Source organism: Sarcophilus harrisii, chromosome 1 (genome assembly GCF_902635505.1).
Source record: "Sarcophilus harrisii chromosome 1, mSarHar1.11, whole genome shotgun sequence".
NCBI lineage: Eukaryota > Metazoa > Chordata > Mammalia > Dasyuromorphia > Dasyuridae > Sarcophilus > Sarcophilus harrisii.
The window spans coordinates 288,090,560-288,108,850 of record NC_045426.1 but is presented as its reverse complement, the minus strand read 5'-3'; the positions used below and the strand labels follow the sequence as shown (position 1 = coordinate 288,108,850).

General features: G+C 36.0%; 1 protein-coding gene across 3 annotated transcripts in view; it reads right to left on the bottom strand.

The window, feature by feature from the left end:
* The window catches only part of PIP5K1B (phosphatidylinositol-4-phosphate 5-kinase type 1 beta), a 341,035-nt gene that overhangs the window by 10,874 nt on the left and 311,870 nt on the right, over positions 1-18,291 (bottom strand). For all 3 annotated transcript variants that reach the window (XM_031943518.1, XM_031943523.1, XM_031943521.1), the window contains one exon: positions 16,042-16,159. In XM_031943518.1, the coding sequence (XP_031799378.1) occupies positions 16,042-16,159 (118 nt within the window). The remainder of the gene's footprint in view (positions 1-16,041; positions 16,160-18,291) is intronic.

The window sequence follows — 18,291 nt, the reverse complement described above, 5'->3', positions numbered from 1 at the left end:
TTCCACATTTATCATGCTGCACAAGAAAAAAATCAAATCAAAAAGAGAAAAAATGAGAATGAAAGCAAGCAAACAATAACCTAAAAGATGAAAACACTATATTGTGATCAACATTCCGTCCCCACAGTCCTCTTTCTGTATGCAGATATCTCTCTCCATCACAAGTCTATTGGAATTGGCCTGATTCTCATCATAGAAAAGAGTCACATCCCATCAGAGTTGATCATCACATAGTCAAAATATAGAACAATAATATTCCATAAAATTCATATACTATAACTTATTCAGTCATTCCCAACTGATTGGCAGCCACTCAGTTTCCAGTCCCTGGCGACTACAAAAAGATCTGCTGCAAACATTTTTGCACATATGGGTCCTTTTCCCTTTTTTATGATATTTTTGGTATATAGACTTAGTAGAGACATTGCTGGATCAAAGGGTACACACAGCTTGAAAGTCCTTTGGGCATAGTTCATGAAGCCTTTCTTAACACCTTACTGCTGGTGCTCTTCTTTCCTAAACCACTTTGTATTCATTTTGAATTTATTCTGTATGTACTTATATAACAGTATTTATATAGTGCTTTTAATTTTGCAAAGCATTTTATATATTATATTTTATTATACTAATTATGCTAATCAGATAAGTGCTATTCCCATTTTACAGGAAAAAGGTTACATGTTAAATGACTTTTCATGAGCTACAAAACTACTAATAGTCTGGGACAGGATTTGAATCCAGATGTTCTTGAGTTTTCTCATCATGGTACATGATGTCTCCTACAGTGATAGAAGTGCCCCTTGAGAGCAGGATTGCTTTGCTTTTGTTTTTCTATCTCTGGGATCTAGTGCAGTTTCTGTCCCATATTAGGTGTTTAATAAATACTTGACAAAATTTTTTTACATATGGAAAACAATGAAAGAATGATGAAATATTTATATGGTTCAAATTCAGCAGAATCAGAGCTATTGAATTTTTGAGGTAAATGGATTTCACAAATGTAGTTTAATTCCTTTTAATAAATGACGAAATAACCATAAGGCACTAAGTGATTCAAGAGTGCTAGGTAACACAGTAGGTAAAGTGCTGAGATGGGAGTGGAAGACATCTTCTTGAGTAAAGATCTGGCCTCAGATACTTACTAGCTGTGTGACCCTGGACAAATCACTTAATCCAGTATGCTGTCAGTTTCCTTGTCTGTAAAATGAGCTGGAGAAGGAAATGGCAAACCCCTGCAGTATCTTTGCCAAGAAAACTCCAAATGGAGTTATGAAAAGTCAGACATGATTGAAAAATGACTTAAAAACAACAAAATTAAGTGATTTGTCTCAAGTTCACACAGTCAATTAGTTGTAGAGTTCATGGAACTCATTCATTCATCAAATATTTATTAGTGCCTACTACATGCAAGATAGTGTATTGTTCATTTTTGAAAAGAAACAAAATGACATCACAATGTTAGAGGCAAGTTACTGTGTCCAACTGTGGCTGATCAGACCAAGATGAGTTCAGAATGTTGTGCTTCAGGTCAGACACAAATGGTCCCTATGAATATTTGGGGTGGATTCTTTAACTTTTTTCAACTCAAGTTTCTTCTAAGCTAATTCATTTCTGCTTTGTTCATCGATCACAGCACTTTCTCTGATGAAAGCACACCATTCTGGGCAGTACTGGGCCAGTGTTTCTATGTCATACAATCAATTCTAAAATTCTTAAGAGAGACGTTGAGAGTGTCTTTATATTACTTTTTCTGATCACTTTGTTGAGTGCTAATCCTGTGTGAATTCTCCATAAAATAATCTCTTTGGCAAACATACTTCTGGCATTTAAACAACATTGCAGTCAGCAGAGTTGCACTCTTTGCAATATGGAACTACTATAAATAATTCATGGAGGAAATGAGACTTGAGTTAGATCTGACAGGATAGGTAAAAATCTGGATTTTAATTAGCATACTATCTTACCCACTTAATAGTTTACTGTAGGCATGGCAGTAACTCATGAGAGACCAGATTTTCTGTCTATAGTTAAATATCCACAATAAATAACTGATATTCCTCAATGCATACGCTGGGGTCAATCTAGACCCAAGTGTCAAGTTTATTCTTCTCTAGACCCTCTTACATGATGGATTCAAGAGTTGATTCTATGCCCATCAATTGGAGAATGGCTAAGTAAATTGTGGTATATGAATGTTATGGAATATTATTGTTCTGTAAGAAATGACCAGCAGGATGAATATAGAGAGGTTTGGAGAAACTTACATGAATTGATGCTAAGTGAAATGAGCAGAACCAGGAGATCATTATACACTTTAACAACAATACTATATGAGGTTCAATTCTGATGGAAGTGGCTATCTTCAACAATGAGAGGATCCAAATCAGTTCCAATTGATCAGTAATGAACAGAACCAGCTAGACTCAGCGAAAGAACACTGGGAAACGAGTGTGGACCACAACATAGCATTTATACTCTTTCTGTTATTGTTTGCCTGCATTTTTGTTTTTCTTCTCAGGTTATTTTTATCTTCTTTCTAAATCCGATTTTTCTTGTGCAGCAAGATAACTGTATAAATATGTATACATATATTGTATTTAACATATACTTTAACATATTTAACATGTATAGGACTATCTGCCATCTAGGGGAGGGGATGGAGGGAAGAAGGGGAAAAGTTGTAATAGAAGTTTTTGCAAGAGTCAATGTTGAAAAATTGCCCATGCATATATTTTGTCAATAAAAAGCTATATTAAAAAAAAGAGTTGATCCTATTTAAAAACTGTTAGTGTGAAAGAAATTGTTTAATGCCATTTCCATCTTGGTGATTTGTTCCTTGAGAATGTCACATGATGCTTTGGTCACCAGAAATTTATCACTTCCTGACAGTTCTACAACAGGATTTTCAGAATCCAAGTTACTTTTGCTAATTATATAGTTAATTTGTTATCTTATTATCTAATTTATCACAGTTATCAAGATAAGAGACAAGCAAATTAATCTTTCCCCCAGCTGCTTCTTCTGGAAAACATGAAGAGGAAGAAAATCTATTATTGTTTTCATTTGAAAAGGAACACTGTCATCTGATAAGTACATTGGCTCATCTCTCATTGCTACAGAAGAGACTAATCAGACACTAATCAAATGTCCAGGATGGGTATGAGCATGAGATGTAGCCTTGGATTGTGTCTGAGGAAGACTGGAAATAGTATCCTCCTATCAGCCTCTCTCTGCTTAGAATCCCAAATTTAGAGTCAGGGGGATCTCAGTCTTCCTTACTTTACGGATGAGAAACTGAGGTCCAGGAAGTGTTTACTGACTGTGACCATAAGTAGTATAAGAAATGTTGACTATAAAGCCAAGGTTTTTCTCCATTATACCTTACTTATATCTTACTGGTATTTGATTGGGAAGACAGAAGAATAGTTCCAAGAGACCATTTAAAAATATTTATTGAGAAAAAAATAAAATATGTTCAATTGTTTAGTCATGTCCAACTTTTTGTGATTCCATTTGGGGTTTTCTTGGCAGAGATACTTGGAGTGTTTGCCATTTCCTTTCCAATTCAATTATCAGATGAGGAAACTGAGATAAACAGGGTTAAGTGACTTGTTTAGTGTCACACAACTATTAAGTGTCTCGGGCCAAATTTGAACTCAAGTCTTCAGGATTCCAGGCCCCAAACTCTATACGTTGAGCAATCTAATTGCCCCAATTACACACAATACATACTTCTATATTAATTTGTTGTTTTTGTTCAGTGATGTTGGGAAATAAGGGGAGGGTTTATATTTGAGACAAATCCCACATTAGGAATGGGATGTGATCCATCTTCTCATCTTTTAATTGTTTGATCACATAGTCTTTGGAGTCAGTCCATGGCCTTCATTTTGGAGACCACATTAAGAAACTATAGATGAAACCAAATGGAACTCTTCTCAGTTTTCCATTTGTGAATTTGATCTAGACTAAGCATTATCCTGGTTGGGTCTTTTTCAAAAAAATTTTTTTAAAAATATTTTCCAAACATTCCCCCTGGTCTTTCTTTGGAATCACGGAGCAAAGTCACAAACAGAAAGGGAGCTGGCCTACAAATCAAGAGATTGAGGTTCTGACAAGACTTGTGTGTATATGTCCTTGGACATATATAAAGTGATTTCACTTTACTTCCATCTTCAATTTCCTTAACTCTAAAATGAAGTCCACTTGTACACAGACTAGATGATTTCTGAGTTCCCTTCCAGTTCTGACATTTTCTTTGCAATTAAATGTCACCTAAGCATCTCTTAACTTGATAGGTCAAAATTCTATTCATTATTTTACCCTCCAGACCTTCCTGTTTTTGTCAAGTACTATCATCTTTCCAGTCATCTAGACTCAGAAACTTGGAGTTATCCTTGACTCCTCAAACTCCTTCCTTCTCTGTCTCTCCCTCCCTCACTTCTAATCCACTTAATTTCCAAGTCTTATCATTTCTATTTCTCCAACATTTCTGGCATTTATCTTGTTCTATCTAAGACACCTTCATTTCACTCTACTCACACAGAAACACAATCCCAGTTCAATTGCTTATCATCTCTGTTGGTTTTTTGCATAAGTTTGCATTATTATTCCTCAAGCTTGGAATGTGCTTGTTCATTTTTGGCTCTTAGGATGCCTACTTTTTTCTAAGGCTTCAACTCAAATGCTAGCTCCTCAAGAGGTTATTTTCTGATTTCTCTCCTTGTTAGGATCCTCCCCCCCCCCCCCCCCCCCCCATACTCTATTTACTCTGTGTATATATGTATGTAATTGACTTAGCTCTTTATACATGTTGTTTCCCTCCATTAGAATGTAAGGTCTTTGAAGATAAGAATCATTTCCTTTTTGTCTTTTTATTGCCATTATTTACTAAACTTCTAGGCATTCAAACTCTACTGCAAAGAGTGCAACTCTGCTGAATAGCCATGTTGTTTGAATGCCAGAAGTATGTTTGCCAAAGAGATTATTTTATGGAAAACCCACACAGGATTAGCACTCAACAAAGTGATCAGAAAAAGTGATACAAGGATACTCTCAAGGTCTCTCTTAAGAATTTTAGAATTGATTGTATGACATGGGAGACACTAGCATAGGACTGCCTAGAATGGTGTGCCTTCATCAGAGAAAGTACTGTGCTCTATGAACAAAGCAGAATTGAATTAGCTTAGAAGAAACTTGAGTTGAAAAAAGTTAAAGAATCCACCCCAAATATTCATAGGGACCATTTGTGTCTGACCTGAAGCACAGCATTCTGAGCTCATCTTGGTCTGATCAGCCACAGTTGGACACAGTAACTTGCCTCTAACATTGTGATGTCATTTTGTTCCTCTTCAAAAATAAAGGACAACAATACACTATCTTGCCTATAGTAGGCACTAATAAATAAATATCTGATGAATGAATGGGTTCCATAAACAAGCATGATTCTATCTTATGTACATGCATTCCTCTTATTGTATCATTTTCTATGTTAAATTAAATTAAAAAATTTTTTAAAAATGTTTTTGAGGACAAATAAAATAATATGCATTAAAGTACTTTTTAACATATTAAGTGCTATGGATATGTAAGTTGTTATTTTTCCAGTGAGAGTCAACATTAACCAATTCTTTTTTTTTTTTTTTTTCTGAGTTAATTGAGGTTAAGTGACTTGCCCAGGATTACACAGTTAGGAAGTGTTAAGTTTCTGAGACCAGATTTAACTCAGATCCTCCTGACTTCAGGGCTGGTGCTCTATCGACTATACCACCTAGCCGCCTCTATTGATCAATTCTTAAAGTAAAGAATCAAACTGTCCTGTGAGGGAAAAGGGAACCTTTTAGGGAACCTGTTTTGTATGTTGGAAATACACTTGTTACCATTCTTTAAATATTGTTTGCATTATGCAATTTGCAAAAAAATCAAAGAACCTTAGTGGATGTACTAGAGTTCTGTGTTCTTCAGATGCAGAAGGGAAGAACTTTGCTATTTGGTCCTTTTATTGGACACATTGCAATATAACTGTGGAAATAAAAAAAAATTGCACAAAATAAAGAATCAGAAGAAATTAGAATTTAAAAAGCTTTAGGAAGGAATTGGAAGATCTGGGGAATCACTGGCAATCTAGGAAGTTAAGAACTAAGAGCAAAAACTGGAGGATCAACTACACTCAGGTCTATGGGATAATTGGAAATGACTGCTGCAATGAAGTGGAAATCAGTATTGCCTGTGAAGATACAATGGAACTAGGGTTTTTATTTTAACTGTACAATTGGATTACTACAAAGAAAATACTCTGGTTCAACAAAGGTCTGACCAAGATGAGAACCTTTGCATTAATTTTATTTGAAATCCAATGTTCCTTTGCTGCTCCAATCATAACCATGCCAATGGGCTCAATATTACTATAGTTGACTCTCATGTATAGCAACATAATGAGATCAATATCTTGATTTCATTGATTTTAGAACCTAGGAATCAGGTGATTTGGTTTCTATTACAGTGAATGAGCTATGAGCCATAGGTGAGCTGTTTCCCCTCCTTGGTCATAAATACTTATGTTAAAAAAAATAAACTAGATGACTTATAAGGTCCTTTCCAACTCTGAAATTAAGTGATTCAGTGGGATCACTTTTTTGATCACAATAACATGCGCCATGTGGGAGATGTTACTAGCTGGTAAAGAAATAAAAATAAAAAAGGATTAATTTCAGCATTGATAGAAATCCATTACAAACCATTCTCCAAACAACCTATAGTTTCTTGTGCTATGGCACAGATTATTGAAAAGGTCTGGAAACTCCTATAGACAGAAATTTGAAAGTTATCTGTAACTTTTTACCATCTGCAGAGTTGTCTGGGGAACTGAGTGATTAAGTGATAGCTAGTTTGATTAAGTGATAGCTAGTATGTTTTGGGGGCAGGTCTGGAACTTAGAGCATCCTGACTCCATCAATGAGTATTCATCTTCCCAACAATTTTCAGAGTGGGAACCAAAGGACCACAGGGGTCCTTACAATCTTTTTGGGTAGGGGATCTGTGAATTAGAATTAGCAATTATTTTCACAGCAATACCAAGGTACTATTTACTTCTTTCTTTTCCAACTACATAATTGTAGAAAGCCAGATTTTTTCATATAGTTCAATCAAGATGACGTATTGCACCAGATTGAACATAGAAGCAGATATGAGAATCCAACTGTTTTCTATTAATCCAGACGTTAAGGGGATTTGCAAAATAAACAAAATTAAAAATTAAATGTAAAAAATATTTTGCATGACTGTACATTTATGATCTATGTCAAATTGCTTATCTTCTCAAGGAAGGAAAGGAAAGTGAGAAAATTTGAAGCTCAAAAATTTTAAAAAACAAATATTAAAATCATTTTCATGTAATTGAGAAAAAATTAAATGTAAAATGTAATTGGAAAGTGTTTAACAAAAGTGTTTAACAAAATAAGTAAAAATATAATAGAACCTAAATAATGTTAATGAATATTTTTCTAAGTCAAAGTACAGAGGCAGAGATTCCTTTAGAGTTTAAAACCATTAGACTAAATGACTTCTAAAGTCTCTTCCAATTCTAAATCTATGATCCATGATTTTAAATCTGTGTTTCTGTAATCCTAAATATCAATGGGAGCTTGAATTTCTGGATCCTCAACCCAGTGCACTTTTCTTTCTATCATGGCATTTCTGCCTTTACAGAACTCTCTCATATACAAAAATACCTCTCACCCTGCTCCACATGTAATCCCTTTTATCCAGCCTTCTTACCACAATTCTTCTCATCCTCCAACTCTACCCAGATCATTCTCTTTTCCCTTCTGCCCCTCATTTCCACGATTCATTGGGAAGAAATTCCTCTATTAATGTAGTTTTGCAATTTTTTAATCCTGGAAAATTGTCTCTTTACACTGAGACATTAAAAGATTTGCCTGCCTCTAAGGATCCCACTACCTTTCTATATTAGAGGCAGGATCTAACCAGACTTTAATAATAGATGGCTACATTACTTTTGGGGTAGGGATATAGTACACCAATTAGGGATGAAAATCATAGACTTTTAGGAAGAGCCGCTGCTGCGGCTTTCACTGCTCCAAAAATGACTTGGACTACCTACACACCAGTATGGGTGGAACAATAGCCCCTGACCAAAGAAAAAACAGCTGCTTTACATCAATTAGTACAAGAACAATTAGAATTAAGACACATTGAGGAAACAAACAGCCCATGGAACTCTCCTGTATTTGTTACAAAGAAAAAATCTGGTAAATGGAGAATGTTAATAGAGTTGAGACAAGTAAATTCAGTCCTGAAAGACATGGGTTCTTTACAGGCAGGTTTGCGATCCCCAAACATGATCCCTGGGAATGCCTTATGGATAATAGCTATTTAATCTATCCCTCTTCACCCCAAGGACAGGGATAAATTTGCTTTCTTAGTACCAACATATAATTTTCAAGGACGTGTGAGATTTCAGTGGAAAGTATTGCCACTAGCTATGAAAAACAGCCCTACCATATGCCAATGTTTTGTTGATAAAGCTATTAGCAAGATAAGGGAACATTGTCCCAAGCAGTCATTCTCCATTACATGGATATTTTGACTGGTCATCCACAATTTGGGATTTGTTTGGAGAATTTGGAAATGTTACAGATGAGAAAGAGAATTAAAATACTGAGGTTTGATGATATCAGAAAAATTCAAAGATACCCCCCTTTTAGTTATTTGGGTTTCACTGTTCAGCCAGACGGTGTATATCAAAAGCCACCTGAATTCTGGACTGATCGGGTATACACATTAAATCACGTCCAAAAATTGATTGGGGACATTCAGTGGCTTAGGACCTGAACTTGTATACCTAACACTCTGATGTTTCCTTTGTATAATTCGTATACACTAGCTAGCCATCCTTGGTTAGATTCCAGCAGGACATGGACTCCTGAAGCTCTTGACAGCATAAAGCAGATAATACAAATAATATAGCAAAAGCAAGCACTCAGAGAGTACTTCTATAAAAAAGGTTATATGGCTCTGTTATTTTAGCTCCTGTACAACCCATAGGAGTTATACATCAAAACAATGATATTTATGAATGGCTATATATTTCAAAGACAAAAAAAGTCATTAGAACCATACTTAGATATGACAGCTGAAATAGCAAGAAAAACATTGCTCAGAATTATCCAGTTAATAGGAGAAACAGGAATTGCATGGATTAACATAGACAAGGAGAGGTTATATTGCTTAATAGTTCCTTAGGAAACCTGGACCATTTTGTTAGGATTAAGAGAAGCAAGAGCAGGAAAAATCCTGCTATTCTATGAACAGTGGTAATAGATATTTCCCACAAAAATAAAAACACAACCACTTAAAGGCCCTAATGTGTTCACTGATGCCACCGAGTAAAATAAAGTGGCCATATATTCCCCACAATTGGGCATCTCTAATATATTTATTACACCTTACACCTCTACACAGCAAAATGAGTTGTATGTCATTATATAAGCATTGAAAACAGACAAACCCATCAATAGTCATTTCAGATAGTCATTATGCAGTTGATCCAGAGAATAGAGACAGCATATATAAAGGCTCAAACAGGACCTATCTTCTCATTGTTTCAGGAGGTGCAAGAGGTGATTTTAATCATTTTTAATATAACACACATAGCTCTTATATGGATGGGTTAGGACCTATATTTGAAAGAATAAAATAGTGGATGGTCTGCTTACACAATGTATTCTTCTCTGCCCTCTAGAACAAGCAATAAAGGCTCATGAACATTTGCAACTATCTGTCAGATCTCTTTGGAGATTGTATGGGGTGTCCCAGCAAGAAGCAGCAAGTATAGTAAAAAGATGTGTAGCTTTTGTACCATATTCTTAAAGACCTGTAGGGCTGGGGACTAACCTCAGAGGTGAGAGGCCAAATAATATATAGCAAATGGATGTCACACATATGGGAAGAACATGCATCCATGTTACAGTTGACACTTATTCAGATTTTGTATCTGCATCCTCTCAATAAGGGGAAGCTGCTTTACATGTAATAAATCACTTATTTCACTGTTTTGCCTCTATGGGTATCCCACACATCATCAAGACTGATAATGGACCCTCATATACCTCAAAAATATTAAAACAGTTCTTACAGGAATTCTCCATGCATATTTTTGGGATTCCTTACAACCCTACAGGACAGTAGAAGGGACTAATCAGACCCTCAAGAAATTTATCAAAAAACAAAAAGAGGGAGATCTGAGTGATCCTACTCAGAAAGATATAAAGTAGTATACACAATAAATTACTTAAAATTTGATTCAAATGATTTAAGAAATATTCTTTGGTGAACATAGAGAAATTAAATATAATGAAAAAGGGTGGGAAGGATCTTATAAGGTTCTAATGTGGGGGCTGGGATAGGCTTCCCTTCAGCAGTGGATTCCCACCAGACATCTCAAAGTTGTCCATAGAACTGAAGAAAAAAAGAAGGAAGAGGCAACTATCCAAAAGGAGGAAAAGACATGCTCCCAAGACCACTAGCAAGATGCTTTCCATAGATATGGGTTTGCGTTACACACAATGGGCTACCATGGAACCCATGGCCTAGGATTGCCTCGAGGTGGGGGGGGGGAAACACATACCTAATGTAGTGCTAACAGGAAATGCATCCCGAATAATTGAGGACAAATTTCACCTTAAGAAATACAATGGAACTATGGCAAAAGTAAAATACAACTTTGCTGGACTTGCGAATTGCCTTCCTTTGAGCTGGTCAGGAAGGAATAGTACCTATTGTTGTGCACAGGTAAAGAACATGACTTTACAAATGCCAATCTCAGGTATGGGGTATCATATTACACACATGCCAGGCATGCAGGGGATGCCCTATATAGTGACACCCTCATCCACATGGGAGGGTTACAGCGATATGTTTACATAAAGGGGCCATCAGGTTGGCCCCTCATATCTGTGTGTCATGCCCATACTCATACTTGTTATACGATTGCAAATTGGACATTATAATCATGGCATAAGGCTAAAAAGATGACTTATGACAATACCTGTTTGGGTACCTTACAAAGGCAATAACTGGAAAGGCACAAGCCTCCATGGGACATATTCTTGTCACTCAAGAATTGGATTGGCAGTTTGGCACATGGAAAAACATCTTAGGCCCTGGTTCTTGGACAAATTGCCAGAGAACTGAATACCAGTTCTATACTGAAGCCTATCTGGAACAGAAATATGCATTTATGTAGGGAGACTCTGTAATTGTTACCAAAGAAACATTAGATTTTTACAATGTTACTTGTTGGAATTGTAGTCGGTGATTACTTGGCTACTGAAATTGAAACTCAGAGTGTGTTTGTGATCACTAGAACTCATATATCAATGCTTCCTTTCAAAAGTGAGAAATGGTATCGTACTAAGACTGATCATATGTTCAATAATAGAAAAGAAGGAAACAGACCTTAGTCCTATTAGAAAAAAGAGATGTATCAGTTGTGTAATATTAGGTATTACTATGTTGGTTTCTGTTGGAATCTTTACAAATTGTTAAGCCATTAGAGTTGATAGAGACAATAATTATCTAATTTGGCATGGTTCAATATGAACGATTTGATCTTAGAATGAGATATTTTGGGCCAGAACTTGAAACAAGGTACTAAGTACAACTGATAGAAACAATGCTTGTGTTTACACCTTTAGAGAGCTCATAAGTATCTAAGTACTCAATGGAGTTCACATGTTTGGGAGATTTCAGGGCTTAGTATGAGATATCTGAATTCACACTTCCCTTGAAGTTCTTAGGGCCAGAGAGCACTCTGGGAGATAACCCAGAATCCCATTCTCTCCAGAAGGAGGAGTTAACCTTTGGGAGATCATAGCTTGAGGAACTTCTCCGGAACATTGACTGGGGTCGGAGAGGAGCACTCTGGGAGGAAAGCCACAAGCCCTATCTTTGAGGCAAGAGAGATTCATTGCATCTTCCAAGTTGGTGCTGGCTGGAAAGCTGAAGAAAGAAGAGGCAGAAGCCAAGGACAAAGCTGGAATCAAGCAGAGAGATAGGCCTGAGCTAACCGGGCTATATTGAAGGACACAATAAAAGATCTGAACTTTTATCAGCTGGTTGCGATTTGGGGTGATTATTTACTTGTAACTGAAACTAAAGCTGCCTCCAGAAAACCTCCCCAAGAAACCTGCTTTCTCCCAGAGAGAATCCTATTATTATATTTTAAAGAAGGAAAAAAAACACCAACAAGTTTCACTTATAGTTTCATCAGTCTCTTTTGCAATGTCCATATCTAATGTACAAAATAGTGCGATATATAAGCTAGATATATAGAACTTGTTAAGAATGTCTCAGTGGGTTTTGCCCGACAAGCTAAGATAGGTGAACAATAGTATGCAGATGATAAAAGATTTAAGAGAAGTATCATTGGAAATAGGAACAGAAATAATTATTGAAACTCCAGGCTCAATTACAATGTGATTACAGATATACAAAGGTTTGTGCAACCTTTTTGCTGTATAATCATACAAGTCAAGATTACAACTGGAACAGTATCAAGAGGCATTTGAATGGTTTATTTTTCAATAAGACAATTGAAGGTGACAGAAAGTTTATGTAAATTAGTATCTGACATAGAGAAAGCTTCTTATCAAGATTTGAATCCAGATAAAACTGCTGAAAAAAATCATACATTGGTTTGATAACACCTCTTCATGGTGGTTAAAATTAGAATCATGAATTGCCCTGTGTATTGTTATGTTGTTATTGCTTTGTTGTTGCCCTGTAACATTAGGATGCTTTTATAGATCTTTCTCCACCATCCTTTCAGAGGTTGCAGCTCAAGAAAGGACTTTTTATCTAAAAGATAAAAAAGAGGAATTGCTAAGCTATGGGATTCTACTGAGAGGGAGTACTAAGACCACCTCAACCTTTGGTGCATAATAAGCTTTCTGCCAGAAACGCTCTTGTTGAGCAAGGAACACTGATGCACAACATGGAAACAGGTGAGCCTGAGGGTCACAGCCAGTGGCTTGTGAACTGGGATGTCTTAACAGGGACTTTTGCCTGTGAGAGTTGCTGAATTGCTGGATTTACTTTCCTCCCATTAGCAGATACCATGCATATGAAAAGCTCACAAGCTGCTTCTCTGGAATGGTGACTGGGGATTCCTAATGTTCATGTGTTGATCATGCTTGCAAAAATGTATATCAACAAGGCTGTATGGCATAATAAATTGGAACTCCTTTCACACTCTCCTATCTCATTCACCTTGTCTCTGAGATCAAAGGGTTCACATACTTTGAGCTCCTAAGACAGCCACAACAGGAAACTTGTAACTTGTCAATAGTGATTTGCTCAGGGTCACACAGTTACTAAATGTCATAGGCCAGATTTGAACTCAGGTACATCAGTCTTCCTAACTCCAGGCTCAGCCCTCTATATACTGTGCCCCCTAGTTACCCCTGAATCAAAATGATTTAGATCATCTTAAATACTAGCAACTTTGAAGATCAAGTTCTCTTTTATGCAACAAACTTAAGATTCTGAGTTCACATGCTGACTATACTGTTTATTACCTGTGTTACTCTGTAAAAGTCACTTGGTTTACCTCTTGGAACATCAATTTCTTTGTCTTTAAAATAAGGAGTTCTGCAGGGCAGGTGCAAAAAGTTCTGGATTTGGAGGCAAATCCAGAACCGGAAGGCAATCTGAGGATCCTATCAGCTCTATTCTCCTTGGGGAAATCACTTAAGTCCTAAAAGACTCACTTTTCTCATCTAGTAAATGAGAGGGTTAGATTCAGTTACTTTTATTGTGTGAAGTAATTGGGTTTAAAGTGACTTGTACAGAGTATCCGAGACTGGATTTGAATTTAGAGCCTCCTGACTTCAGGGTCAGTGCTCTATTTATCCATTGTGCCATCTAGCTGCCCCAATTCAGGGACTTTTAAAAAATTCTTTGAGATCTAAATCTACAAATCCTAATTGGATTCTTTGAAACCTGGACCAAATGCTTTAGTAAGCATATTAGAACTCAGACCAACTTTCACTGGGTGCTGCAGTGGATAGATTGTAGGACTAGGAATCAGTAAGACCCGAGTTCAAATCCAGCCACAGACACTTACTATATGACTTTGGGTAAGTTATTCAACTCTTTGTCTCAGTTTCCTCATCTATAAAATGATAATAATAATACCTACTTCATAGGATTGTTATGAGAATCAAATGAATTTTAAAGTATCTTACATATATAAAGTATTTTAGAGACAAAAGTACTACATAATTATCATTATTATTCTATTTATTGTTGTTTTAAGTACGCTGGGGGAAAATATTCTAATTTAACACACAATTTGGCCACATAAAGGAGATTCCATTTATTATCATTTATATTTAAATCAACACTTTAAAAATGGTTTATTTGTTTATAATATTGCCCATGAACTTCAAAATAATGCCCATTCCCACTGTCACTGCTAATCTGCTGTAAATTTTTTAGTCACTAGAGAATAGATAGCTGATTTTCCACTATGATCTCCTGCTCAAGATCTCACTCAGCTCAAGAGAGACCACCCTGGAGTTTCTTTTCTTCTCCCTCTTTCTGATTCTAGGTACGTTCACTTCGTAAACCATGGGTTTCTTAGACTACCATACTTTAATCTGCTGTACTCACATATAATCTGAGAGGAGGAGCCAATATTTCCAAAATAAGTCCTCTTTTTCTGGCTCTTTCATAAACAAATATAAATACACGTATACTTATTATTCATAAGATCAATCCTCAGATTGTATACTTATATGCATGTATATTTATGTGTCTACACCTACTATGAATTATTTATTTAAAATTGATTAATAATGTTTGAATCTAACTTTATGTGATTAGAGGTTTCTTCCACCCAGATTGTTGTCTGACTTCAGTTGCTCTCTAGGTGTGGCAAAGATGATTATTAGGTACTGTGGGTTCCCCCAGGTCCTGGAACCAAAACATTCTTCTTTTATTTCTACACACCTATGACTTGCTTTGGGTTTTGGGTTTCTTTCCTCCCTCCTTCCTTCTTTCCTTTCCTCCTTCCTTCCCTCCCTTCCTCCCTTTCTTCCGTCTGTGAATCTATTCACATACATGAATTACATCCATGAATATAGATCAACAAAGCTACTTCCTCTAGCAGATCATCACCTTTAGGAATACCTTTATCCTCCACTCAACGAGAGATCAGCAACCCACCATCTGAAGATACATGATCCTTCAGAGCATCAAAACGAGAAGTTTCTTCCATAGAATTAACTACCATTAATATTGAATGACTCTACGGTTTTCTTCCCCCATATCATACATTTGAGCAACCCGTATTCATTAAATCTTAAAACAAGAAAGGAAGGAATCGAACCCCCAAAAAGTTGATTTCATCCTTCCTTCCTTCCTTACTTTTTATACCCCTTCTCTTTTTTCTCTCTTCTTCCTTTCTTTTTTTTCTCTCTCCTCCTCTCTTCCCTCTTCCTCTCTTTTCCTTTCCCCATCTAAGGAATAAGAAAACATTTAGCTTCTTCTTTTCCTTCATCAATTGGGAAGCTTTCTGGACACCATGCAGAATTCACTTAGTGAATGGTACCTTGAGATTACATAGGGTAAAATCAAATGAAATATGGGGAGAATGAATTTCAAGGAAGGTCCTTACTCAATTTTAGGAAAAAATTGGATAATCACAGAAGTCCGCTGCAGTTAGGATCAGATTATCTTGCTAATGTTCTTTAGCAAATTAATGTTCCATCTGTATTTTTTGATTGACCATTTTATGCTCTGAGTGAACACACTATGGGGAGAATGACTGTGAAGACTAATGTTGGACTCAAAATGATTTCACTTATTTAAGGCCAGCCTTGATATGTTATCATGTTCATTTAAAATTTTAACAACAAATAACAACAAACAAATGAGATCTGGACCTACTAAGTGATAAGACTGGAGTTAAAAAAAAAGAAAAAGAAAAAAAGAAAGACAAAAGGTAAATGAGCTTACTAAATAGACATCCAATACAGAGGCATTATCATCCTGTGTTTCCAATGTGCTCTGCTCAGAAGTCAAATAGATGGCACTGTCTTCTAATGTGAAAGTAGAACTTGAAGGTAATCCTTTACTGAAAACATAAGGAGAAAATACAGTTAGCATAACTCACCCCAAACAAGAAGAAAAAAAAGAAAGTTGTAATGAGGTTACTTCTCTAAAAGACAAAGAATCTGCACCCAATTAAGTGCAGAATCAAATATTAAAATCTGTTTGGTTTTTAAAACTTATTACCTGGACCAATTTCTACTTTTCTGGTATTCTTGTACATTACTCCCTTGTAATTCATCTAATTCATGATTCAGTGACTGGCTCCCTTGTTCTTCCTTGCATACAACACTCAATCTCCTGATTGCATTTTCATTGGCTGTCTCTTGTTTCTTCCACCAGGATTTGAAGTAATATAGCTTCTAGGGGAGACAGCAATAATTTTAAGGTCCCCTGACCATAGGGAACTTCTAACAGTCTGTCAGTGATTCTAAAGTCCTCTGGCTTTGGAATCTATGACCCTAAAAGTCCCCACTCCCAATCTAAGAATACTATTGGTCTAACAATCAGACCATCAACAAACATTACAGTCTGCTGGTCAGTGATAACCAAATTCTTGAGACTACTTGTTCTACCTCTAGTCATAAAATTAGCATATCAATGACATGAACAACTGGATAAAGGTGTCTCCTTCCTCCAGGTTCCTAGCTAAATTATCTTGGCATGTAGATGGGTTCAATTGGCATTACAATTACAATAAATTTTGCCCCTTGGATATGGGTTCAAGCCTGCAAATTCTTTTGAGATATCTCACCTCTGCACAACCTCAACAGATTCTTTGGCTTACTTCAAACTTAAATATCTTCTGCAAGTAGTCTTTCTTCCATTTCTTTAATTCTAGTATTTTCCTTTTGAGATTATCTCCAATTTATCTTATTCATAGTTGTTTCCATATTGTCTCCTGCAATTAGACTGTGGCCTTCTTGAAAGCAAAGACTTCAGCTGTTGCCCTTCTTTGTATTCTTATTGTAAAGCACAGTGTCTGCTTATGGACTTGACTTTACACACCCATCCATACATATTTTGCTTCACACATCTCAACCAGAAAAATTATACTAACTATCCAGTCTGTGAAATGGATAGACCCTCAAAAACATACTTTGCTCCTCCAAAGAACTTTCATGTAAAAGATATATTTTTATAACATTATCTTTTTCATACCAGGTCTTGCTTTTGGCTCCTGATTATATACTTTCACTTATTTTTCTTTGAGACTGCAATTGGAGAAGATTCATGGATAATTGGGAATGAATACTTTGGAAGTAATATATCTGTGTCTTTTGGGCTGTGATATAGGAAAACAAATTCCTTAAGGACAAAGGAATCATCTTTCAATTCAACAAACATTTCTTAGGCTCCCTACTGCCTGATACATATTTGCTGAATTGGATAGTTAACTCCTTTTCTTATTATAAATCTGTCACCAAGTCCTATCAATTCTTTTAGAATCTCTTTCAGATTCATCCTTTTTTTTCCCCACTGCTGTCAGCTTGGTCAACCTAATTGCTTTATATGTGATGTCATCCTTTTGCTTTCTATTTTTAGATACATACTGGAAATTTGTATCAAATTAGGCTTTCTGAGATAATTCTCCTCTCAAAAACCTTTGAGTTCCTTTGAAACAGAAGGATCTGTGTAATATAAATAGTACTACCATCATGTCATATATTTCTCTTTATTAGCTTAGCTTCAAGGTCCTTTGTTCCCCCAACCTTTTCAAATTTCTCTTTCACTAGTCCCCTTTGCAAAACTCTGCACTCCAGTTAATCTTTATAGCATATGCTCTAGAGAAATCTGGTATATTTGTATATCTTTTTTTCTCCCTGAGGCAATTGGGGTTAAGTGACTTGCTCAGGGTCACACAGTTAGGAAGTGTTAAGTGTCTGAGATCAAATTTGAACTCAGGTCCTCCTGACTTCAAGACTGGTGCTCTATCCACTGAGTCACCTAGCTGCCTTGATATCTTCTTTCTAATTAGGAAAAAAGGAAGCTCTTTCTCAATATTTAATCAGTTCAAACATCCATTCAAGTTCCTCAATTATTATTTAATAAATTTGTTTGAATTATTTCTTTAACAAAAAGTTGACTCCTTCCTCAGTAGAAATTACTTATACTTCTCTACATAATAAAATGTCTAACTTCTTGTTTAAATATTGA